Source organism: Vanessa cardui, chromosome 13 (genome assembly GCF_905220365.1).
Source record: "Vanessa cardui chromosome 13, ilVanCard2.1, whole genome shotgun sequence".
NCBI lineage: Eukaryota > Metazoa > Arthropoda > Insecta > Lepidoptera > Nymphalidae > Vanessa > Vanessa cardui.
The window spans coordinates 11410229-11435115 of NC_061135.1; the positions used below are offsets into that span (position 1 = coordinate 11410229).

General features: G+C 34.4%; 1 protein-coding gene and 1 non-coding gene across 2 annotated transcripts; both read right to left on the minus strand.

The window, feature by feature from the left end:
- Positions 1-3903: 3903 nt before the first annotated feature.
- Positions 3904-12653, minus strand: LOC124534901 (alpha-tocopherol transfer protein-like). Its single transcript, XM_047110942.1, has 7 exons — positions 12444-12653; positions 9200-9354; positions 8508-8602; positions 8026-8170; positions 6112-6305; positions 5345-5496; positions 3904-4239 (listed from the first exon to the last, which is right to left on the minus strand). The coding sequence occupies exons 2-7, from the start codon at positions 9351-9353 to the stop codon at positions 4092-4094; spliced, it is 888 nt and encodes a 295-aa protein (XP_046966898.1). The 5' UTR covers position 9354; positions 12444-12653; the 3' UTR covers positions 3904-4091.
- LOC124534980 lies at positions 7543-7660 on the minus strand. Its single transcript, XR_006966771.1, has one exon. It is a non-coding gene; the product is annotated as a U5 spliceosomal RNA (small nuclear RNA).
- Positions 12654-24887: the final 12234 nt, after the last annotated feature.

Consider the following 24887-nt stretch of genomic DNA (forward strand, 5'->3'; position numbering starts at 1 on the left):
AGTATACGACTGGCACAGAGTACAACGGAATAGAGAAATCGATGTCAGCTATAATTGTCTTATAAAAAAAAGGTTATTAAATGAAGTCTCATTTTCAATCATGAAGTGTTATGAAATTGTTAAAATATCATATAATATATTATTTAACTAAAAATACTAACAAGCTCCTTAATTTATAAATTTTTGAAAGTCAATACGCCATGCAATAATTAATTTAAGCCCTCACTTACATATAATAAGCATTATAAAAAATACTATTCAAAATACATATTTTGTTAGTTATCTATATAACATATCTATCTTTTCGGAAAATAGTACTTGATATTAGATTTTTTTAATAAAAAAGAAAAAAAATAAATAAATTAAAAATCATATCATTATGGTATACGACCAGGTTAAACACATTTAAAAATAGAAATATTTTGCGTCTTTTCTAATTATACGGTAAGATCTATGCATAGCCTTTAAAAGTAACGGTAACAAAGAATCATTTCTACTTAATAATTAAGTCTCTAAAACTATTGTTATGATTTTTAAGTTGCTTTTAAAGTTACACTGTGATCGCCAAAACTGGTTTTGGTGCCTTGAACTTGCGTCTACGACGATGCATGAATTTAATATGCGTTCCATTTCACTTAACTGTGGAACAGTCATTAAAAATTACTACTTATATAATTTAGTAATAATTTAATTCATTATATTTTGTGCATCCATTTCGAAGCTAATTTAATTGTTTAATGTCTGACTTTTGTTGTTTTAAAATTATTTGTTTTTAGACTATCAAAGTTTTATTTAGTTTCCACAATATTTATGTATGAATATTTATTTATAAAGGTGTCATATAATCAAGTCTACTCTGGTAAAAGATATATACAATTATGAAGCGTCCAAATCCACGCTATGATTTCGTACATGATACCTTATACTTGGATCTTGCATTTCTGTAAAATCCACTTTACAATATATATAATACAATAATGCAGGGGACTTTTATAAAACTTATATTAAATATGTTTACTACAAATAATCTTTTTATCTATCATTATTTTCTCGGGCTTCTCTCTTAATGCTCTAAGTAACAATTTTTAACCTTTTTCAATCATCAAATTTTATTAATGACGTATATTACAGAGAATTAGGTTGTACACTGAAGAATTTTAATGATACTATAATTCTATCGTAAATTGTATATACATATTTTATCTAAATATACTATACATAGCGCAACGGTATACAAGGCCGTCCAGTGTTGTGAAAGTCGCAAATTCGATCCTGACCCTTGGGTTATTGTCGTTCCCATTCCTAAAACAAGCTTCGTGTCTAGCTGGAGGGGATGATATGAATATCTTAATATAAAAAATAAATATATATTTTCATCAAAATATAATTATAGGCAGATTTGACGACCTTTGTTGAGTAGTATGTACATCGGTTTTCATAGGTACGCCATTCCAAGGTCCCGAGTTCGATTCCTGGCCGAGCCGATGTATAAAAGGTTCATAAGTTCTATGATGTCTTGGATCTGACTGTTTATAGTATCGTCGTTACTTCTGATTTTCCATAACACAAGTGCTTTAGCTACTTACATTGGAATCAGTGTAATGTATGTGATGTTGTCCAATATTTAGTATATTATTTATTATTAAATAAATGGTATTTTCGAAAAATGGCTTCCTTGTCTAAAATCTAATAGAAAATATATACATTATTACTTGGTGGTAGGGCTTTGTGCAACTCCGCCTGGGTAGATACCACCCACTCATCAGTTATTCTACCGCCAAATAACGGTACTCAGTATTGTTGTGTTCTGATTTGAAGGGTGAGTAAGCCAATGTAACTACAGGCACAAGGGACATAACATCTTAGTTCCCAAGGTTAGTGGCACATTGACGATGTAAGGAATAGTTAATATTTCTTACAGCGTCATTGTCTATGGGTGATGGTGACCACTTACCATCAGGTGGCCTATATGCTCGTCCGCCAACCTATACCATAAAAAAATATATAAAGTCACAACAAACAAACATATCTACCAACTTCCTAAACACACACACATCCTCTCAATGATATACCGCACATAGATTATAAACACAATCTACTCTCGCATCACGTTAAAACTGTTATGGCAGTTACCCAATCGAGAATCGAAGATGAAAAATGATCCGTGAAAGTGACTTTAAAATGACTAGTCACAATCTTTATAGCAACGAAACCATTTTAAAGGCTTCAGAAGAGTTAGTTTTGTATTTGGAAATTCTATATTTTTATTCAAGAATGAATATATTTAAGCAATGGTATATATGCTAGGCTTTATAAAAAGTTAATAAATTTTTGATACCATTAGTTGATTGTGTTTTATGTAGTGCTTTTTAGCGCCTTGGTTATTCTAATCTTTCTTGAGAATTCTCACTGTGACGGAAGTTTGTAAAGATGATGAGATTAGCAAATTCAATCTTTGACGGGGACTAATATATGTGCTGTGACTTCATAAATTTAGTCTGCTATATTATGTTCTTCCTCGTCATTTTGTGTCTCCACATTCCGAGGTTCATTAACAAGAGGTTTGAATCCCGGGTCAAATAAATTTAAAAAGTTATGTATTTTTTTTGTCAAGGATTTTTCAGCACCCGAAATTAGTAAAGTGGCTGTTTTAAGTACTTTGTTGTATACTACCTTGTCAAAATAACATTTAATGTGACTATGAGAGTGAAAGCATAATATGCATATGAAGAGGAAAACGATAGGTAAGCTGATGGAACTAATTGCTTGCCTATCATGAGGTCAGCTCTGTTGAACCACTAGCGCAGCAGAATTGAGAGACAGTGGACTTGTAAGGCAAAAATCCTACGTCCTTTCCAATCTCAGGGCTTTCAGTGACTTCTCGACGACATCTCAGTATTATCCTTGTTATGTGGCATTTGGACAGAGTCAAATATGAACCACAGAGCAATGTATACAAATGCATTAAACGAGCAATGTATGTTAATGTAAAATTACTTGCATTAAACCGATTCATCTTATCAAGATAACATTGCATCATCGAGCTGCAACTAGTTACAGTCGTTGTGTAAGAGCTCACCTAGTTCGTGTTTATTATAGAATACTATTACACATTCATCGTTAGCGGAATAAAGCTCTTAATTAAATTGATATGTTTCTTTTGGGTGGTATGTATCATCTATCTATATTATGTTTAATTATTTCAGTGTGTGCGCAAATACTGTAATCAGCTTTCTATTAATTTACTTTCGTATATTCATGAGATAGCGATTTGGCAAATAGGTTATGCACAGGCCCAAAGTTAACGTGTTTTCTGAGGCACAGAAAGCATGTTAATCATTTGAACTGCGCACACGTTAAAGCACAACACTGAATTAATCAACAGAAAAACTCAATACCTGTTTATTGTCCTGATCCGAGGTTAAAACAAAAAACCTCTTAAATTTTATTTACATACGTAAAATCATGAAATTGTATATTTATACTAAAGTGAATAATAATATTATAAATTATATAACGTTTGTACATCCACATTCAATGTAATTTTTGTTTTTAAATAAAGAATATCATAATGTTTTTTGCTTTTTAATTTATAGTATTTAAGTCAAACAATTGCTAATTAGGTACCAATTATTTAGTAAGACAAATAAAAAGAAGTACCAGTTGTATATTTAACAAGTTATTTAAACATATCCAAAATTTTAGTCCTTAGACAATTTGCACAATTAAAAATGTTTTGCATTTTCATTTCAGTTCAGGGCAGTTTAACGTAATGTAATGCTTCTACATTGAATAAGGTTATTTGAAATTCAAATTAATTAACTGTATTTTTTTACAAATAAAACGCATATGTATATTATATATAATATATATTTACAAAGGTTTATCAATATATACACAACATGATGTATACTTGCAGTTATTGTTAAAAATAAATCAAAAAACAATGATATTTATATAAAAATATAAAACTTTCTGCCAACTATTAATTCTTTTGATTTGACTTGGGCTGATTTCTGATTGGCGCTCGAGTTCGGTAAACTAAGAATATATTTATTACATGAATATTAAAATTAATCACATCAGTCTTTTCATTCATCGATAGCATAACCTAAAGTCCGTAAGTCTTCATCGAACTGTTTGCTTTTGTAATATTTAATTTTCGTCAACCACTCCTTCAGTGAAACTGGTTCACGACGTCCGCCGTACCGTTTTGGAAGGCAGTCTGGATCAATGTATCTGAAAATATACAATTGGATTAATAAATTAGGTATTACTGGATATGAAAGATTAGTAGAGGATTTTTGTCAAATTAAATAAACGCTAAGAAGATACTTCGTTGTTGATATATTTTAGTGGAATATATCTTACAACGATGGTTGGAAAGAGTCCTAAATCAGGATCAACAGACTTACTCTACACGACAGGGGAGTGTAAAGATTTCCAATTTCCTGATTCTGGTATGCTGAGAGTTTATCGGTGAAAATAACCTTATAATAATTTATTGGTCAGATTTGAGGGTTTCGTACGAGTTTTTACGAGACGAATAAATTATAATTATACTACTTTTGTTGTTTTGAGATTATTTTGAAGCCGTTGATATATAAGAAAAACCCATTTCAATGTATTAGATGGAGAAAATAATATAACTAACGACTATGCTAAAATAATAAGGAATATTAACACCTCATCCAAGATGATTTGTATGTAAAACATGTAAATATATTTTCTTCTATTTCTTTGAAAATATATTTAACGAATTGCTTCATCACTTATCTTTTCTTTCATTTGTTTTAATAAAAAAAACAAGAAATTAAATGTTTGAGAAAAAATGTTATGACGTATAAAAATGTTTTTGTACAAACTGTCATATCTATTATATATTGTATTGTTTGAAATTCCATCACGAATTATTGTAAAGATAATTATAATTTGCATTGTTTATTCTGTTTAAAATTAAATAAATGTTATTTAGACAACAGGAAACGAGACAAACAATTTTAAAAATATTTTGGTGTTTTTTTTGTGCCAACGCTATTTATTTATAAAACCTTAATGCTAATGGTATAGCCAAAAATAATAAGTAATTTACAATTTCTTAAAATTATTTATTTAATTATTCTGTATCTTTTTAATTATAATCAAAATATTTTTAAATAACTGAACCTGTTGCTTCGCCGCCATATTCAGATTGTGATAAGAAACTTAAATTTAAAAAACATGCCGATGTCTATACTTGGGGCTCAAGCATACTTCATGCCAAATTTAATCGAAAATGGTTCTGGGCTGTTGTGAGCACTCTTGAATCATTATTACATTGGCAATAAATTGAATTCAAGCTTACCTATGTAAAGAGTTATAATCATAGCCATGAAAGTGTACTTTCTTCCAAATGTCTTCCGATGGCGCCAGTCTCTTGAAAACATTAAAGAGTTTCTCGAACAATCTTGAGCAGTTCACCACGTGGACACCGCGTTGGTGGATCGGAAACGTTATCTGGTGTATCATGAGAGTGGTACCATAAATAAAAGAAAAAATGAATGCCCAAATTTTATACACATAATATAATACAATAATTGTGGTGTAATTTGTACATCCAACTAGACTTGGTAGTGGAAATTATAACTGAGGAAGAATATGTGATAAAATTATTAAAATTTTTAGGTGTATTCCATACTCTATTCTAACTATAACAGGAAAAAAAGATAAATCATGATATTTTCTTTAAAATGAGTTCAAGTTTATTTTGTACTTATTATTATGATATCTGTGAAGCATAGGTTTTTATTTACTTAACTTTTTGTCAACTTTGTTTCAATGTTTGTTTAAAATAAATAAAATATATTTGTATTTTTAATTCATCTCGTGCTCGGCGGCGAAGGTAAAATCGTGAGGAAACCTGCGTGTGTCTAATTTAATCGTAATTCTGCCACTTGTATATTCCACCAACCCGCATTGGAACAGCGTGATAAAATATGTTCCAAACCTTCTCCACAAAAGGAGAGGAGGCTTGGAGAAAATTTACTGGCTGTTGTTGTTTTGTTGTTGTTTGCTTAACATATATGTATATTGTAATATATATAGTTATAGAGAAACAGACGAAATACTTACTCCCATAACGTTCATAGCTTGTGTTGCGATGGAAGGAGTTAACTGTCGTACATGCTTCATACCGATGCCTTCACAGTCCACCATGGCCGTACCTCCTAGCACTTGTAGCTTGGGCTGCATGATCCCAACTTCTAAGAACAGGAGACAGCCTCGTATAAGGTCTTCCACGGGCAATATATCTGGATCCCATTGACCTGTAATATATTTGGTTCAATATTTTTTTCAGGTTGTTAAGTCGTCTTTATAAAAAAATAAGTTTCTAAAAAAATTTTTGTATGAAAATTGGCAGGTATTAAGAATTACATAAATAATATTCATTTAAAATTGTTGCCCGCTGCTTCCCTCGCATGATTTATAGGATATAAAATATTATATAAATAAGCTATTTAAGGGGCGAAAAATTACATCTTTGATATTTTTTTTCTGTCACACTTGTTACTTATCACATATTCATTCAGGACATTAGGAAATACCTTAAGAATTTTGATTATAGCCAGTGAGTAACGACATAACGGTATTTCAAATATCAATAAAATCTGAAGAGAGCTGTGCAATCAAGTCTTTTTATATCTAATAAGTCCGCTATTGACAACATTCCGCGATAAATTTGTTAATTTGGTATATATATATATACTTTTTTTTATGGTATAGGTTGGCGGACGAGCTTATGGGCCACCTGATGGTAAGTGGTCACCATCGCCCATAGACAATGACGCTGTAAGAAATATTAACTATACCTTACATCGTCAATGTGCCACCAACCTTGGGACCTAAGATGTTATGTCCCTTGTGCCTGTAGTTACACTGGCTCACTCACCCTTCAGACCGGAACACGACAATACTGAGTTCTGTTATTTGGCTGTAGAATAACTGATGAGTGGGTGGTACCTACCCAGACGGGCTTGCACAAAGCCCTACCACCAAGAAGAAGAAGAACGTATAGTCCAAACTCAAGTAAGAGTTCCAAAAATTTACTAAGCGCTTCGAGAAAAGGTAGGTAGTGTCTTTGCGCTTCGCTTGGCTCGTCTAAGCAAGAGCACTACCATGTCCTCAAATACTCTTATAATTACAGGTCTCAAAATAATAGGTACGAGTCTCTAATTTTGGTTTGTGGTAGATCTATTCACTCAAGAAGCTGCGTTAATTTGCCAACACTTAAAAATATGTTCTTTTCAATTTTTTGCTGTTTTTTTTCATAGTCGTCTCACGCACACTAAGACATCTTGTAAGGATGAGTTGTATTTACTCATACTAATGCACGCCGTTAACTATTTGTAAAGGGTTTAAAATTATTAACGAATTTATTTGTTTTTTTTTATCCAAGTTACAGATAAAAATACTTATGTGATTATTTGCTTTTTTTGTTGAAGGGAACTCTTTTAATGTACATTTGTTTACTTGGTAGGTTCATAATACATTAAATTTAATTGTGTCCTACAAATAATGTAGGACTTCAAAAATATGATAAGACTCATTTGAGTGTTCCCCTCCACGGAAATCTTTAGTAAAAGGCGAAAGATTTATACGTTTTGAAGGGAAACCAGAGATAACATAATTTTTTTTGCTTATGTTATATCCTTTTACTCTGAACAAAACGATATCTTGAATTTTTACGAGTAAGCGACATCTAGTGATAATTATAGGAACTGTTCTGTTATAAATAAATGACACCACTGAGTCACTACGGGACCCTGACATTAGGTAGCCGAGGCTACCGGAGAGCAACAGCCCGGGTAGGAAGAGTATCCTCGAGGTCCGTACCCGGCTCACCCTAAGGAATAAACCTCCCTCAATAATATTATATGTATCGTATTTGAGATCCCAAAATACAGTTAAAAATCAATTTAAAAGTTTTAATTAAATTCGATGTTTACTTGAAATCAATTTCAGCTTAAAATATTATTTCTAACTAACCTAATCTGCATATAATAAGTCTACCAACATCTGGCCTATCAAACAAAACGCCTTCAAATATATTGCCAAGTCTTGTGAGTCCATACCAGTACACGTCTCGCCATAAATGTAGATTTTCTTCCCGGAATTTACAGTAGCGCACCATCTAAAAAAACAATAAAGTTTTACGAAAATACAACAACATTTACTTGTGCTAATAAGATAATATGACTGAGGCGGTTCTTTAATTATTCAAAAAAGTCTTGCAATAAAAAAATGAATTAATTTAACTCTACACATATTCTATATAATTCAGCTCTACTTAGTGTATTCACTAGCGCCATCTATTATCGTTTTTTTTAAATAATGTGTGTTAGATTATAAAACAGATTAGAAACTAGCTAGAGGGGTCATCCAATGAAAATTGAAATGACATTGATTAAATCGAAAATTAGCTCAAGATTAACCAACTGAGTCATATGTACTAGGGGAACATAACATACCAAGCGATGTGCCCGCGCGACGATAAAGTGGCGCGCGCGCAAGAACCGTAGTAAAAATGCGTCGTCCATACGCGGTGGATGGCATTCGCCGCGTTCTAGAAAAAAATATAGAGTATTAGGGTGCTCTACATAAGAAATATAAAATGATTATTATAAAATAATAATAAATTGTTTCTTTTCACACCATTACTGTGGTACATTATCTTTTCTTTGTACAAAGGTAATGAGTTCGATTTCTGTATTTGATCATTTTGCGCCTGAATATATATAAAAGCAATCAATCACACAAAACATTTTATGAAAATAATATTTATAAGTTGAGGACACAAAGTAAGGATTTGTTAAAATTTCTTGCACCGTCATTGTCTTAGGGCCACTTGCCATCAATTGGCTCCTTTGCCAGTCTATCATTATAAAAAAATGCTACCTATGCTATAAAAACGCTTTTGACATTGTTAAAGGTCATCGGATAGCTGTCTCAATATACTATGTGGCTCCTATGCTCGGAAACGACGCAACGCACCATTCCAGAGAGTCAATGTTAATAAAACCGATGGCTTTGTCGTTTTCTTGTTGATAAACGCAAGAGTAGGATGGATAATACAATGTTAACATTCTGGTAGTAAAAGAGAAAAGACGAAAGTCCCGTTTGGTCTGTTATTGTAAAACAACACTTATTAGTGTAACATTACTGTATATTATATTTCTTAGCTCTTCAACAACGGCAACACGCGTAGTGGGATCCTCTCCACATAGTATGCGCGCCTGGTGCTCACACTCCGGATCGACATGCCGGTCTAATTCCGCCTTGAAAGCTATTTCTTGGAATGATGATGTTGATGACATTCTGTAAGAAAATGTTTATGAATAAAACACATCATCTTTCACAGTTTAAAAAAAAACTTAAAATAAAATAATGAAGATATCTTATTATTTATAACGATAAAAAATAATTAATACTATAAATATCTCTGTTTGTGGTTCGTACATTTTTCGATGTAGTACTTATAGTTAAATAACATTTTAAAAACTCACATATTTGGTCATACTTATTTTATACTCGTTTAAGTAACGAATATGAAAAGTTTAAGGGGAGGTAGCATGTAAGTTTAAATTTACATGTACCTACTCATAAATTAAAACTTTAATAAATTGAGGGCCTCGTAAATAGTAGGAAAATAAAAAAAAACTTTAAAGTTTCCTCGGTATCCGATCTCTTTAGTTTAACTTGCGATCAGAAAAATTGAAGATTTTAGTAATAATATACTCAAAAAAGTGATTGATCCTTCAGTTTTTCAAACTTCTTTTAATTCTTGGAGATTAACTACTTCAACAATTATGAATACTGATTTATAATAATTGTTCGTGTGAAATAAAATAAATTATTTGAATTAAAAGATGCCTTTATTTGAAATTTTGTAACTATACAAATTTACATAGCCAATCTATAATGGAGTAAAGATAAACAAACACGCCTAGATTTACGTATATCATGCGATTTTCTAATTAATCAGCTATATCGTGCAGTACTAAGAGATATACATAATCATTAATATATGATATATTAATAATACTTTACTTTAATTTTACTTGCAAAATTTTCGATAAAAGTTTTCTTGACAAAACGCCAAAGATCGACCAATGATATCGTCAATTTGCTGTCATATGTTGTTTATTTGCCTTTTCATATCTTATAGTTGGAACAGAGCACATGTGTTCAACCAAAAGAATAGAAAAGACAAACAAACAACTTTGTAATTGACGGGAAATCAATGGTCAATCAAATGATGGTTTTAATATCGGCGAACTATGGAAATAAATATGGAGTCGAGATGGCCCAGTGTTTAGAACACGTGCATCTTAAACGATGATTGCGGGTTCAAACCCAGGCAAGCACCGCTGTCTCATGTGCTTAATTTGTCTTTATAATTCGTCTTGTGCTCAGCGGTGAACAACATCGTGAGGAAACCTGCATGTGACAAATTTCATAGAAATTCTACTACATGTGTATTCCACTAACCTAACACTAACGAATAAGTTCCAAACCGAAAAAAGGCCTCCTCTCAAAGGGAGAGGAGGCCTTTAGCCCAGCAGTGGGAATTTACAGGCTGTTGTTGTTGTTTGTTGTTGTTATGGAAATAAAATTAAAGTTGACAGCGGAATAGTTTTGCATTATAATAAATAAATAAAGTTCCAGTGCATAATACAGCAGAGCTCTTACCAAATCCTATGGAATATGTTAATCAAATAATATATGAGTAACAGTTCCTCAATATTGTATAAACAATTATATATTTAATGAAAACAATCATTATCGTTATATCTAAATGCAAAACACGTTTTGATAAGCATATAGGTTAATGTCAGATATAATTTATATCTAATTCGAAATTTTGTTAACAATTTTATCTCAAAAATTAAATATGGAAACGTGTAAAATATTTTTGAAACGAAAACGTTTGACGTCAATTTTATTTGAAAAGCACTTTCACTAATTGTGTTCTTAATAAATCATCTCGTGCTCAGAAGTAAAAACGTAATCATGAGGAAATGTGTTTGTCTATGAAAAACAAACAGTCTAGTGTATCCATTAAGTAATAGTGAGCTCAAAAAGCTTCTCCTAAAACGGGGAAAATATGTCCATGAGTTGTCATCTTTATACTCTTTGTTACTTTTTACGCTGTTTATATATGTGGTTTTAATGGATGTTGTGGTGATATTTTTGACGACCTCCATGGTCGAGTGATGTGTACACCGGTTTTCATGGGTACGCCACTCTGAGGTCCCGGGTTCGATTCCCGGCCGAGTCAATGTAGATGACCATTAGTTTTCTATATTGTCTTGGGTCTGGGTGTTTGTGGTACCGTCGTTACTTCTGATTTCCATAACACAAGTGTTTCAGCTACTTACATTGGGATCGGAGTGATGTATGTGATGTTGTCTCTTATTATTATATTAAATATTATATTGGACGGCTACATGTGTCACCACATAGTTATTCGCTCTGTGAGAAATGTTATATATTCCTGAGATTGCCAATGTTAAATAAGATGTAACTTGTATCTGGCACTGGCCTTCACACTACAGATCGGACCTCCAAAACATCATTTACTATTTGGCGGTAGATTATCTGATGAGAACTCGACTCATCAGACGTACAACACATATATAGATATTCAATATATATAATATCTATAATTTGGTAAGACAGACTTGTCCAGTACTCAAGCCCTACCTACCACCAACTTTACATTACGTAATATTTATCGGTAATGGTATTGTTACACAACTTTTTCGATGATCATGTTGGCTATAGATAAATACATTTTAATTGCCTTTAAAGTAAACATAGTACTGTAAATCTTGAACATCTAGATCATATTTGTATATATTTAAGGAATTCATGTTAATCATTCTTATATAACAAGATTACACTAACTTATCATCGTTTATCTCATACCCTTCTAACACGAATAATTTATATTACGAAATTCATTATTTTTTTTTATTCAGAGCGATATATATAATCTTTAGAAAATAATTATAAATATTGGGCTTTTATCTTTTTTTATCTATAAGTATTGTTTGGCCTGAAGTGTAAAAATATAGGAATTAAAAAAATACATGCTCACAATGGAACTAGGTCTGGAATATACATACATATTTTTTTATTGTTTTGGATGTTGTTCTTGTAAGTCCTTGGTAGATAATTTATTTTAATTATTTCAGATAAAATAATACATAATAAACGTTTTGGCAAATTATTATTAATTAAAGTGTAATTAATTAAAATATTTATTACCATTATTTACTTCAAAACAAATCCATTAAAGACACGTCCTAAATAAACAACAGCAGGGGAAAACTCGATGTTACAATACGAATTTAAAAATTAAGACCAAATCAGTCAATTTTATTGTAATAACAAAATATTACCTTATTTTATTTTGCTTGCGTTGCACAAAAACCAGTCGCTTTTTAGTTTAAACTCACAAAGCTGTTTACATTTCACTAACCCATTTACGGTTTATTCGCCTATTATTATCAAACCCTATCTCCTTTCGAATTATGGTGTTCTAGTACTTTGTAAACGTTTTTAAATATTTTCCACTAATTAATTAACTGTCACTCTTATTATTATTTTATATTCTTATATTGTTTTAAACTAAGTTATTATTAAATTAGTAAATTATAAATAAGTAACAACAAGCGCGTGCGCATATCACAAATAGAGTAAACAATTCTGCACACAATGATCACATTGGACTGTGACTTCGTGGGGCGTGATAAAACGCAGTGATATTTTATCAATAAATATTTTAAATGGACTATAATTAGTGTTATCACTATGAACCAAAGTTCTTCTTGTTGAGAGTCGAGTTATTCTTAACAATATACATTTATTAAGATTGAGATATTCGCTTTACAACATAATAATATTTATTCTGGTTGGCTTGGAAGTAAGTTACAAATAGTTAATTTGAAAGAATAATACATCCAAAAAACTATTCTTAAAACAATATTGTCTAGCATACGTGGATTACATGGATCTTAACTAATTAAAAAACTGAATTTTTTGATTTATTAAAAAAGTAATATAAAAAATTCCATTAGAAGTATCTTATACATTTATAGATTAGTATTCTCGATTGCTAGTTCTGCTTTTCATCCTAATTATTTCTCTCTAGTTCTCTAACAACGGAATTCTATTGATTTTTTACTTTATTATTACATATTTACTAAATGTAAACTGGCAGAGGCTGTCTACTTTTTGTTCTACCAGCGCTATTTCGTTCAATAACTTTTTTTTCAATACAATATGTAAATAGTTGACTATCCGTCCTGACTTGCTATATGATAGGGCTTTGGCCGAGCCCGTCACGATAGTCACCAAATAGCAACACTTGGTATTGTTGTGCTCCTATTGGAATGGTTAGAGAGCCAGTGTAACTATAGGCACAAGAATGATGTAGGAATAAAGGATCTCTTAGGTACTGTAAAATGTATTATCCCTTTTACGATCTCCTTTCGTCTTACGTGTTTATTTATAGCGTATATCTGACTAAGTAAAAGCTAAGGTTAGAATAATATAAAACTATCACATCAATCGGATTATTAGCTTCTACATAAAGCTGGAAACAACATATAAAATTGACTATTTTAAATTACTGTGATATTATTACGTCGTATTTTTTAATTTGGACATTTTAAGGCCTCTTCTATTTCTTGTCGTCGGAAGCGAAACACGAATTTTCAAAAAGACTTATTTGAAAATAAAAGGGATTTTGCCGAAAGGTTTTAGCGACAGGTATGCCGAGACTATGTCGTCCGCACAAGTCGATCTTGCCAAAGATCCTACAATTATAATAACAATCGTTAATGTATGTACGAATTCAGTATCAGATTTTGTAGTGCCAAATTGCTGATAAAAGATTAATAAAAGCAAAAGTGTACGATTTTACTAAAATCTACAGAAGAATTTAAATTGTTGTTCAAAAGCAGACATCAGGCCTGGAATACCGTAACAATAATTTAGGTTACCTACATATATTGATAACATCATTTAATTAGTTTCTAGCTTAAACGGGTACCCTTTCTAAGAAGTCGAGTTCGAATTCAGTTTGCGCAATAAAAATAAGTTCATAGGAAGAGTACCTACTATTGCCTTAAATCGTTGCCTTGTACATGCTCTTGTGCATTTGGTATATTACGTATATAGAATCACAAATATTGTATAATTACTTAGTCCAAATCAAATTCTTTATTATATTATCAATTATTTGCTTCCCCAATTAATAATATTAGTTATAACAAATAATATACATTTATAGTGAAATAAGGTCCTAGTGTGAACACCGCTGTACTTTGAGGATGGATGTCCTCTGAAAAGAAGGGGAACACTTGGATTACATGGTCTTTCTTTTCCAAGGATTTTCTGACCAATCATTAACATTCCTGCTTTTATTGAGCTCCGTGTAAATAGTCATGTACATCAAAAGAGCACGGTGTAGTCCATTACCTGCCACTGATTCCCAGTGAACGAAAAAGGCCCTGGTTGGACGCTACATGCATTGACAAACTGGCATCGTCTCATATTAGAGAAAGTTTTAAGAGCCTGAGGATGTCCTTTATTAATTTGCTGTTGTAACAAGTGTTCCAGGAGTTTGACTCTGACACATGGATCACTAGCACAAAAACCTTTAATAAAGTATAATTTCTTGTCATATTGCCTTCACTGATAAAAGAAGAGCTAGTACGTTTTTGCTTAGAGGATCAGAACTGACATTCAACGAGTAAATGTTGCTAGCATGCTTGCCACCATTTCAGGCTATATTTACTACTAGTAATTAGTTATCTAAATAAAAAATAATACAAATAATATTACAACACTGCCTCAAGACATCTATACAAAGCGTCATCAGAGTCGCCGAGGCTGTACTCTCTCCGATCGAGTGTGGGCCACGTCTTCCGAGAAGATGACTCCCTCGAAGTCCAGTGAAGATCTGCAGATGTTCAGCAATTATATAAAATTATATAAAACGCCAAAATACATTAAAGTAGAACGCAAAAAAGGCACGGGCAGCTGTGAGACCTAGGATATTGTAAAATAATAAAAAATATATCTAATAAATACAGATCTGGTAGTCTCCACGACATCCCACCTTACTCTTTTCAAATATTTCTTACACTATAACTATATGCCGTAAAGTGCATAGCAGTGGAAAAATGGACATCAACCCGTTGTAGTGAGAGCTGAAAAATACCATCTACGGTCTCAAAACAAAATTAATATTGTGTCATATATAATGTGTGTAATTATTTCTGTTATCCTATAACGCCAAAGTAATGAATCTGTATAGCAGACAATATATAATTTTATGTATTACCTATCACCTCATAATATAAAACATTTTATAATCTGAGTTTATCATGTGATACACTCTATATCTTTCACTTAAACTTTACTGCAATAGTTTATTTTTCAATGTATTACATTTTTAAACTACCGATGCTCATATATTCGTATATTATATATATTTTTTTATGGTATAGGTTGGCGGACGAGCATATGGGCCACCTGATGGTAAGTGGTCACCATCACCCATAGACAATGACGCTGTAAGAAATATTAACTATTCCTTACATCGTCAATGTGCCACCAACCTTGGGAACTAAGTTGTTATGTCCCTTGTGCCTGTGGTTACACTGGCTCACTCACCCTTTAAACCGGAACACAACAATACTAAGTACTGTTATTTGGCGGTAGAATAACTGATGAGTGGGTGGTACCTACCCAGAATGGCTTGCACAAAGCCGAACCACCAAGAAAATATATATTACACTTTTATTATCTGTACTTACTATAACTGACTGGAAAGTACCTAAGGATACTATCAAGGTCAACCAGAGGGCAACGCTCGAATAGTTCTTACAACACCAGCTTCTAATGGAAATGGACTCGAAATCATTGTTAAAACGGATTTCATATAACAAGATCTGTCATTATATCATATTCGTAAAAAGTAGCTAAATTTCTCTCTCTACAAATCTCTACAGTCTCTTTACAAATCTCATTGTCCTTGATTCGAATTGTAAATGATTCTACAAATGTAAATTAATTTCTACGTATTGTTATAAATAAACAAACTCATTCTAATTTTTTGTTTATAATAATATGTTTATGTGAAAAATTAGATTTTACTCACCCTGAAAATGTTTTTAATTAAAATTCTGGGGCGTGTATGGTCCAAGTTGTAATCAACGTCGGCGCCTTAAGCGCGGCGTTAGGTTTTGTTGCAGATGTCGCACACTCTCACCATCTTGGTTATGATTCCTTCCCATTTTTTTTCCTGAAAATAATTAGTTTTACCTGTTTTCTTTATAATTTCTATCTTTAAACCATTACTATTACATGATTTAAACAAAAACGCCTGATTAAAACAAATAGCAAAAAAGTCCATTAAAGATTATGAGTAATAAAACATACAAAGTATGCCCAGTACCTCAAAAATATTTTGTGCAAATAGACCGCAAGAAAGTTTGGCTTCTATAAAATATTAATGTTGCTCAAGCCTATTGTCAGGGGAAATCTAGAACAGAATAATTAACTCAAAAGATAATTATTACAATGTTTACATTATAAATTCTAAAGTCAGAACGATTTTCTGGTAAAATTACTTTTGACGAATAAATAGGTTAAAGGATTCTGGCTGTTGATTATAAGTAACATTTTTTGAAAGTGGAATCCTTAAGAATTTTGTACAAAGAGAGCTTATGAGCTTGGTAATCAATAAGAAATGCTATGGGTCTAATCAAAACTGTATCTTTAGTTTGAATTACTTCCGTTATTTTTGTTTGCACGAAAACAATAATAATAAGCTTATGATCGAAATAATGAGTTTATGATCGATAGCTCACATTGGGAATAAAACGATCGCCTCCTGGCTATTTCATTTCATATTAAATTGTTTATACAATATATGAGACAATAAAAGTAAAAAAACTCGCTGAGTTTCTTTCGACGGTTCTTCTCAGGTCAGGGTATTTTCTTTTCCGAACCAGTGGTACTGTTTCAATTTACCGTCAATAAGAAAGTGTAATACTTCTATATTGAATAAAGCCATTTGGGTTTGAGCTTGAGTTTGAATAAATATTAAGAACAATATCAAGATGAAGTAAGTATTCGGAGCGTTAAAGATAAGCTACAAACAACAACAAAACAACAGCCTGTAAATTCCCACTGCTGGGCTAAAGGCTACATATTCCAATATATTCCAAGCTACAAAAGCGAATAGTAATTCTCTGTAGTGCGAATTATAGTGCGAATTATAGTATTGTCTATATGTCGAAATTATTGTCATTTTTAATATTTCTAATTTATTATTAAAGTATTAACCAATTTTAATTCCTAATTACACTTTGAGGTATTTTAATTTTGTTTTTTAATCTGTGTGTTAAGGTATATTACAGGTGTACAAAGGTGTAGCTACAGGGGACCTGTGTGACCTTAATAATTGACACTAGTTTGTAAGAGAAATTATAACTTTATACTGAATATAAAGTACCTAATTACTATTATTAATTTTAAAATGTCATATGTTGTAGTTATTAAAAGAGCGGTTTAATAAAAACTGTTCCTAGTTTGCGATCATCATCTGACAAAAAGGGTGAAAATTTGGTCTGTACACAGTTCTGTCGTTCCTCCAAATCGTCATCGTTAATGTCTGCGTCGGGACAGGTGGTCGGCGACAGCAGGCGCTCACGAGGTTGAAGGCACCCGTCAGGTTGACTTACGTGAATAGTTTACAGACAGTTGAACTTACAAAAACACTCACAGAGGCGCCACTAGTCTTTACGCACTATACGATGCAGATGTTTATCAAGGTCAGACACATTACAATACGTATGTGCTCATATGCATTTATATTGTATACGAATATACATTTGACATTTTTAATGTGGGTCAGTTGTAATCATCATGAAACAGTTTAAAGGTTGCGATAAAATCGCAATACGACCTAAATTATACTGATATATGTGATAATTATAATTACAAATTTATTTAATATCATTCACAAATTGTTAATTTCCGAAAGATATGTGAAATAAAAACATGATTTTTTTACTAAAGTTGTAGTATCCGGTATTATTGTAGCAATACATTTTAAATTTAATTGTTTCTCAATATAACCGGCATTGGGTTGGATAAGAGTGATTTATTTTTATTTTTACTAGCGATGTAGGTTTCCTCACGATGTTATTCTTCAGCGCCGAGCACGAGATGAATTATAAACACAAAATTAATTTAACATGAACATTCAGCGGTGCTTGCCTGGGTTTGAACTCGCAATCATCTTTTAAGATGCACGCGTTCTAACCACTGGGACATCTCAGCTCATTGATGCAAACAGTAAGTAAAGATAAAATAAATTGAGCGAGAGTGTACACTTAGAGCTACCAATATATTTGCCACAAGTAAATATATCATACAATACTATGTCAAGATGTGTTAATTATAATAATCATAAAACAACTATTTGCAACGGATTAACAATCTGTTAGTTAAAAATAATAATAACGAGAGCACAGCACCTACATGCATATATTGATTTAATCAAACATTAAAATAATTATTACGAAGAAAATAATAATAATCAATTATAAGGGACAATTAAGAAAATACTATTGTATTTTAAGTGTTATACAATAATATTAACGCAGATGTAAACGGTATCCATTTATACGTATTTACACAATATTTAATATTATTGGTTGTTAAAGGTTGAGTATGCCTATGTAAGTACAGGCACAAGGGACATAGCACCTTAGCTTACAGGGTCACATTTGGTGGCGCATTGGCAACGTAAGGATTGGTTAATATTTTAGTTTTCTTACAACGCCAATATACTGTGTGAGCTCTTACAGTCATGTGCCCCATTCGGCGGTCCGCTTATATTTATCGTAAAGAACCGGATAAACAAAAAAATATTATCGATAAACATCACTACAACAACAGCAACAACAGTCTGTAAATTCCCACTGCTGGGCTAAAGGCCTCCTCTCCCTTCGAGGAGAAGGTTTGGAACATATTCCACCACGCCGTTCCAATGAGGGTTGGTGGAATACAAATGTGGCAGAATTTCTATGAAATTGTCACATGCAGGTTTCCTCACGATGTTTTCCTTCACCGCTGAGCACGAGATGAATTATAAAGACAAATTAAGCACATGAATCAGCGGTGCTTGTCTGGGATTGAACCCGCAATTATCGGTTAAGATTCTAACCACTGGGCCATCTCGACTCTAGAACATCACTAAAGCGTATTTAAATAAAACAAAATAAGTTTGTATTAAATTAAAAAACAAAACACTGTACAAAAATAAAAATAAAAAAGTGATTTGAGAACAAATATTCAGACTTAAATAAGGTCTTTTTCATTAATAAACATTAAAAACAATCTAGATTATTAACTAGGATAGTTAACGAACATAATATTAGTGAAATCCAAGAATATTATTATTTAGCTTTATCATATTCATAGAGCTGAGATGGCTTCGTTTTCTTCAGCTTGGATTCGTGAGGAAACCTGTATGTGTCTAATTTCATCGAAATTCTGCCACATGCGCATTCCACCAACCCGCATTGAAACAGCGTGGTGGAATATGTTCCGAACCCTCTCCTTAATGGAAGAGGAGGCCTTAGCCCAGTAGTGGGTTAATTTACAGGCTGTTACTTAATCATATTATAGTTCGATATATATATTGTATATTCTCATTCAGTAAAGCTTATATACAAAACTTTGGTGAGCGATATTAATTCTGTGGTCTGGAGTTAATAGGGCCTATACCAATATAGCCTACTTTGGTAATCAACACAGAAACAATAAACCATTATTGACTATTTTATAAATAGATTTTGCATAACATTGTTAGTTAAAGTTAAGCTTCTAAAGATTACCGCGAATACGTAAAGTAGCAATATGGGGTTTACATTTTATTCCGAAAACCCTTATTATTAAAATTCGTGAGCATAAAATTTATAATCCTTCACTGTTTACGCAAAATTATGGAAAATTATACCTGTTCATACAAATTGATCTACACCTATATCAATATATTTAATAACCACTTTCTAAAAACTGATGATATAACAAATCTTTCATTCGTTATTTACAAAAAAAAAAAAACTCTCTTAAAACTACGTATACAAAGCTTAGAATATTACTCTAATATTAGTTGATATTTAATTTATTTTTTGTTTAATGACAAATATGTATGTATTGTTGGAACACCTCTCAATTTTTATTTTTTAAGTTTTTTTAAATGAAAGAATTGTTAATATTGTACTACTTATTATTTTTTGATTCTAAGCATTTTCTGATACTTTGATGTACGATGAAGTATAAATTAATAAAAATATACTTTGGCCGTTTTAGCAGCAGGAATTAATAAACCACACTAGAATTTCCGCGTACCGTGTTTGAATGACATTTCATTTTGCATGTTACGTAAAGGCTATTACGTTCGTGCTGGGTTTAATTGTCTCTATTCAAGGAATATAGATTAGACCATGTCTTATGAGATGGCCCAGTGGCTAGAACGCGTGCATCTTAGCCGATGATAGCGGATTCAAACCCAGGCAAGCACCACTATATATTTGTGCTTAATTTGTGTTTATAATTCATCTCGAGCTCGGCGGTGAAGGAAAATATCGTGAGGAAACCTGTATGTGTTCAATTTCATCGAAATTCTGCCACATGTGCATTCCACGAACCCGCATTGGAACAGCGTGGTGCAATATGTTCCAAACCCTCTCCCTAATTGAAGAGGAGGCCTTATCCCAGCAGTGGGAAATCTACAGGCTGTTACTTTACTTTTTTCACTTTACATGTCTTATATACTCCATCAAAAAGCGTTATGTAAACTATGTAGTATATACTATACATACGAAGCAATGCAATGGTGAATCCCAAAATTTTTGTTTAGCAACACATAAATATATACTAACGACCCGTCCCAGCTTTGCACGGTTGCAATGCTGTTACTAAATATACTACAGAATTGGTTTTTTATACGACATCACATAACAAATTTCTACATTTGTCACCGTTTCCTGTCGAATTACTCTATCTAAAAAAACCGCATCAAAATACGTTAAGTACTTTTGAAGATCTAGGCATACATAGGGACAGACAGCGGTAAGCGACTTTGTTTTATACTCCATCCATCCATCCATCAGCCCATTTCCGTCCACTGCTGGACATAGGCCTCTCCAATTGCACGCCACTGAGATCGTTCTTGGGCTACTCGCATCCAGCTCCTGCCAGCCGTCTTGCGTAAGTCGTCACTCCACCGTGCCCGAGGACGTCCTACACTACGTTTGCCGAGACGCGGTCTCCACTCTAGAACACGTTTCCCCCAACGGTTATCGGTTCTGCGGCAAATATGGCCAGCCCACTGCCACTTCAGCTTACTAATCCGGTGGGCTATGTCGATGACTTTGGTTCTCTGGCGGATCGCCTCATTTCTGATGCGATCCCGCAGAGAAACGCCGAGCATAGCCCTTTCCATAGCACGCTGAGCGACTTTAAACTGGTGGACCAGCCTTGCCGTGAGTGTCCACGTTTCGGCTCCGTATGTCATGACGGGTAGGACGCACTGGTTGAAGACTTTCGTCTTAAGGCACTGTGGGATCGACGATGTAAAGATTCGACGTAATTTTCCAAACGCTGCCCAACCTAGCTGAATTCTTCTATTCACCTCGTCCTCAAGGTTGTTTCTACCAAATCGCAGAGTCTGCCCAAGGTAGACATATTTTTGAACAACTTCGAGGACGGTACCGTGTATCGCAATCGGTTCCGGTAGAACATGTTCATTGAACATGACCTTGGTTTTATCCAAGTTCATCCGTAGGCCGATACGCATAGAAGAATCAGCCAGATCGTTCAGCATTTGTTGTAGGTCCTGCAGCGTTTCTGCTACGATGACGATGTCGTCCGCGAATCTCAAGTGAGAGATGTATTCGCCATTGATGTTGATGCCACGTCCTTTCCAGTTCAGCGTCTTGAACATATCCTCCATTGCATTAGTGAACAATTTGGGGGAAATAACGTCCCCTTGTCTCACTCCTCGATGCAATGGTATGGGATTTGTTTGCTGATTCTGTACTCGGACGGACATGGTGGCGGCTTCGTAGAGACATCTCATCACTTGGATATATCGCCAATCCACTTGGCAACGCTGCAGGGACTCCAGAACAGCCCAGATTTCAACCGAGTCAAAGGCCTTCTCATAGTCCACGAATGCAAGACACAGGGGCCGATTATACTCTTGGGACTTCTGTATAATCTGCCGCACTGTGTGGATGTGGTCTATGGTGGCGTATCCGGTCCGAAACCCGGCCTGTTCTGGGGGTTGGAATTCGTCGAATCTTCGTGCAAGACGGTTCGTGATCACTCTTGAAAACAGCTTATAGACGTGACTCAGTAGGGATATGGGACGATAGTTCTTCAGCAGGGTTTTGTCTCCCTTTTTGAAGAACAGGACGACCACACTCCTACTCCACGCCTCCGGAGTTCTCCCTTCGAAGAGGACAGAGTTAAAAAGCTTTTGGAGTTCCTTGAGTACCGGATTACCTCCTGCTTTTAATAACTCTATAGTAATACCGTCCTCTCCAGGGGCTTTTCCATTTTTAAGCTGTTTAAGAGCAATCTCGATTTCGCCAATACTGACTTCAGGCAGGTCTTCTGAGAAATGGCGTGTTAATGTAGCTCTAGAATCCTCATTTTCGGGATCAGGTCGAGGTGCATGCGATGCGTATAATTGGCCGTAGAAGTCCTCTACTTCCGAAAGAACTGCCGTCTTGGAAGAAACGACTTCTCCACTTGATGTGGTCAACTTCGTCAGGTGGCTCCTTCCAAGAGATTGTACGAACACCTTAGACCCCCGATTCTGCTCGATTGCTCTTTCAATCGTAAGAGTATTGGAGCACCGGAGGTCGTGTCGTACGCGCTTGCTGATCTCTCGGTTTAGTTGCCGCTTCTCTGACGAAGTGACAGGTGGGTTTTCACGTCGTTTCTTCATTAGCCCTAAGGTCTCTTCTGAAAGTTTGGACTTCCTGCCCTTACGCTGCATGCCACAAAATCTTGTACCTTCTTCCCTGAGAATTCGAACTACATTTTCTAGGGTCTGGTTTACGTCTGTTGTGGTTTTCACGGTAGCGAATCGGTTCTCCAGGTTTGACTGGAACGTTTCAGATCCCGCAATGGGTTGGAGCAGCTTTGGTCGGAGCGTGGACTTCATCAGACGGACGCGCTCGGCCCTAAAATCGATATTCAGAGAGCCTCGGACAAGTCGGTGATCACTACCGGTATTGAACCTGTTGATCACAGAGACGTCTCTGAATATGTGCCTCTTGTCTGTCATGATGAAGTCTATCTCATTTTTGGTCATAGTGTCGGGGCTTTGCCACGTCCACTTCCTTTGGGGCTGTTTCTTGAAGAAGGAGTTCATCAAGAAGAGCCCCTCCCGTTCGAGGAAGTTGACAAGCATTTGCCCCCTATGATTCCTACTTCCAAATCCATGGGGTCCTACTACCGATTCGCTGTAATTCTGTACTCCCACTTTAGCGTTAAAGTCCCCCATGACAACGTTGTAGTGGGTTTTCGTGGTGAAGTGGAGGGCCCTCGATATATCATCGAACAATTCTTCCACTTCATCGTCCGAGTGTGTCGAGGTCGGTGCGTACGCTTGCACCACCTTGAGGCTGTACCTCTCGGTGAGCTTTATTATGAGGTACGCAACCCTGTTCGACACACTGGAGATTTCCACAACGTTGCCAGCTAGGGACTTATTTACCAGAAACCCAACGCCACCTTGGGATTGTTGGTCTCCCTCTCGGAAGTACATTAGGTGGCCCGAATCGAGGGTTACGGTGTCCTCTCCCTCTCTCCGGACTTCACATAACCCTAATATGTGCCACCTAATTTTCCCAAGTTCTACCTCAAGTTGCGCCAGATGCGAGTCAAGCCGTAGCGTGCGTCCGTTGTACGTCGCAAGGGTCAGTCGGTTGTGGTGGCCTCCCGTAGCCCGGTGATTCTTAGCACCCCCCGTCCCGCCGTTACCATCATCGCCACCATGACGAGGAATAGCGGGGCTGCCGGGAACTGGGGGCCGTGGCTTGTGTGAGTGCTTCATATAGAGGATATTGCCCATAATCGCCACGCTGGGCAGGCGTGTTGGCGATCGCAGAACGTAGCTACTCGCACCGGTGACGCTGCTGCCCGTCATCGGCCTGTGGTATTTAGCTACGTTTATTATGATGGTTATACCGCCATCATTCGGTCGCCAGAGCCTCGTTTGCTAGTTGGCAGGATGCACCACGGGCAGGTGAGGTTGGCTTGGGGCGCTAAGATGTAATTTGCGCCCCCTTACATCCCATCCATTTATACTATGTAGTGATATTACATATTTTATAATTTATGTCTGTTATTGTTGTTAGTTGTCTGGAGGTGATCTCTGCTTTTGCGATAAGTCCTTCTGTAGCACGCAATGCACTTGACACAACTTTTTTAATCTATATCAATGTGTATATTATAAATTCAATTTGTTTTTGGATTGTTATAAATGTAATATGTAAATAAATGAATATTCTCCCAAACGAATTGCCTCTAACGATGTTCATTTATGCTTTATTTATAATTTTCAATTAGACAAAGGTTTTTAAAGTAAATCATCTACGGTTTTATTTTGAGTATATCTTGTAATGCCATTATATGTTCTTCGGTAACACTTTAAGGACCATTTTCAAGATTCGAGTGTCGCATGCACTTACAGTAGTAGCTATTTCAATATTACTATATTTTTAATTTAAAACGAATTG

Coding starts and splice junctions, on each gene's coding strand:
- LOC124534901 (XM_047110942.1), bottom strand. CDS start 9,353: ATGTCATCAACATCATCATTCCAAGAAATAGCTTTCAAGGCGGAATTA. Junction 6,306..8,025: donor ACTTATTATATGCAGATTAG/GTTAGTTAGAAA, acceptor AATATATTACAG/GTCAATGGGATCCAGATATA. Junction 5,497..6,111: donor AAGCTATGAACGTTATGGGA/GTAAGTATTTCG, acceptor ATGATACACCAG/ATAACGTTTCCGATCCACCA.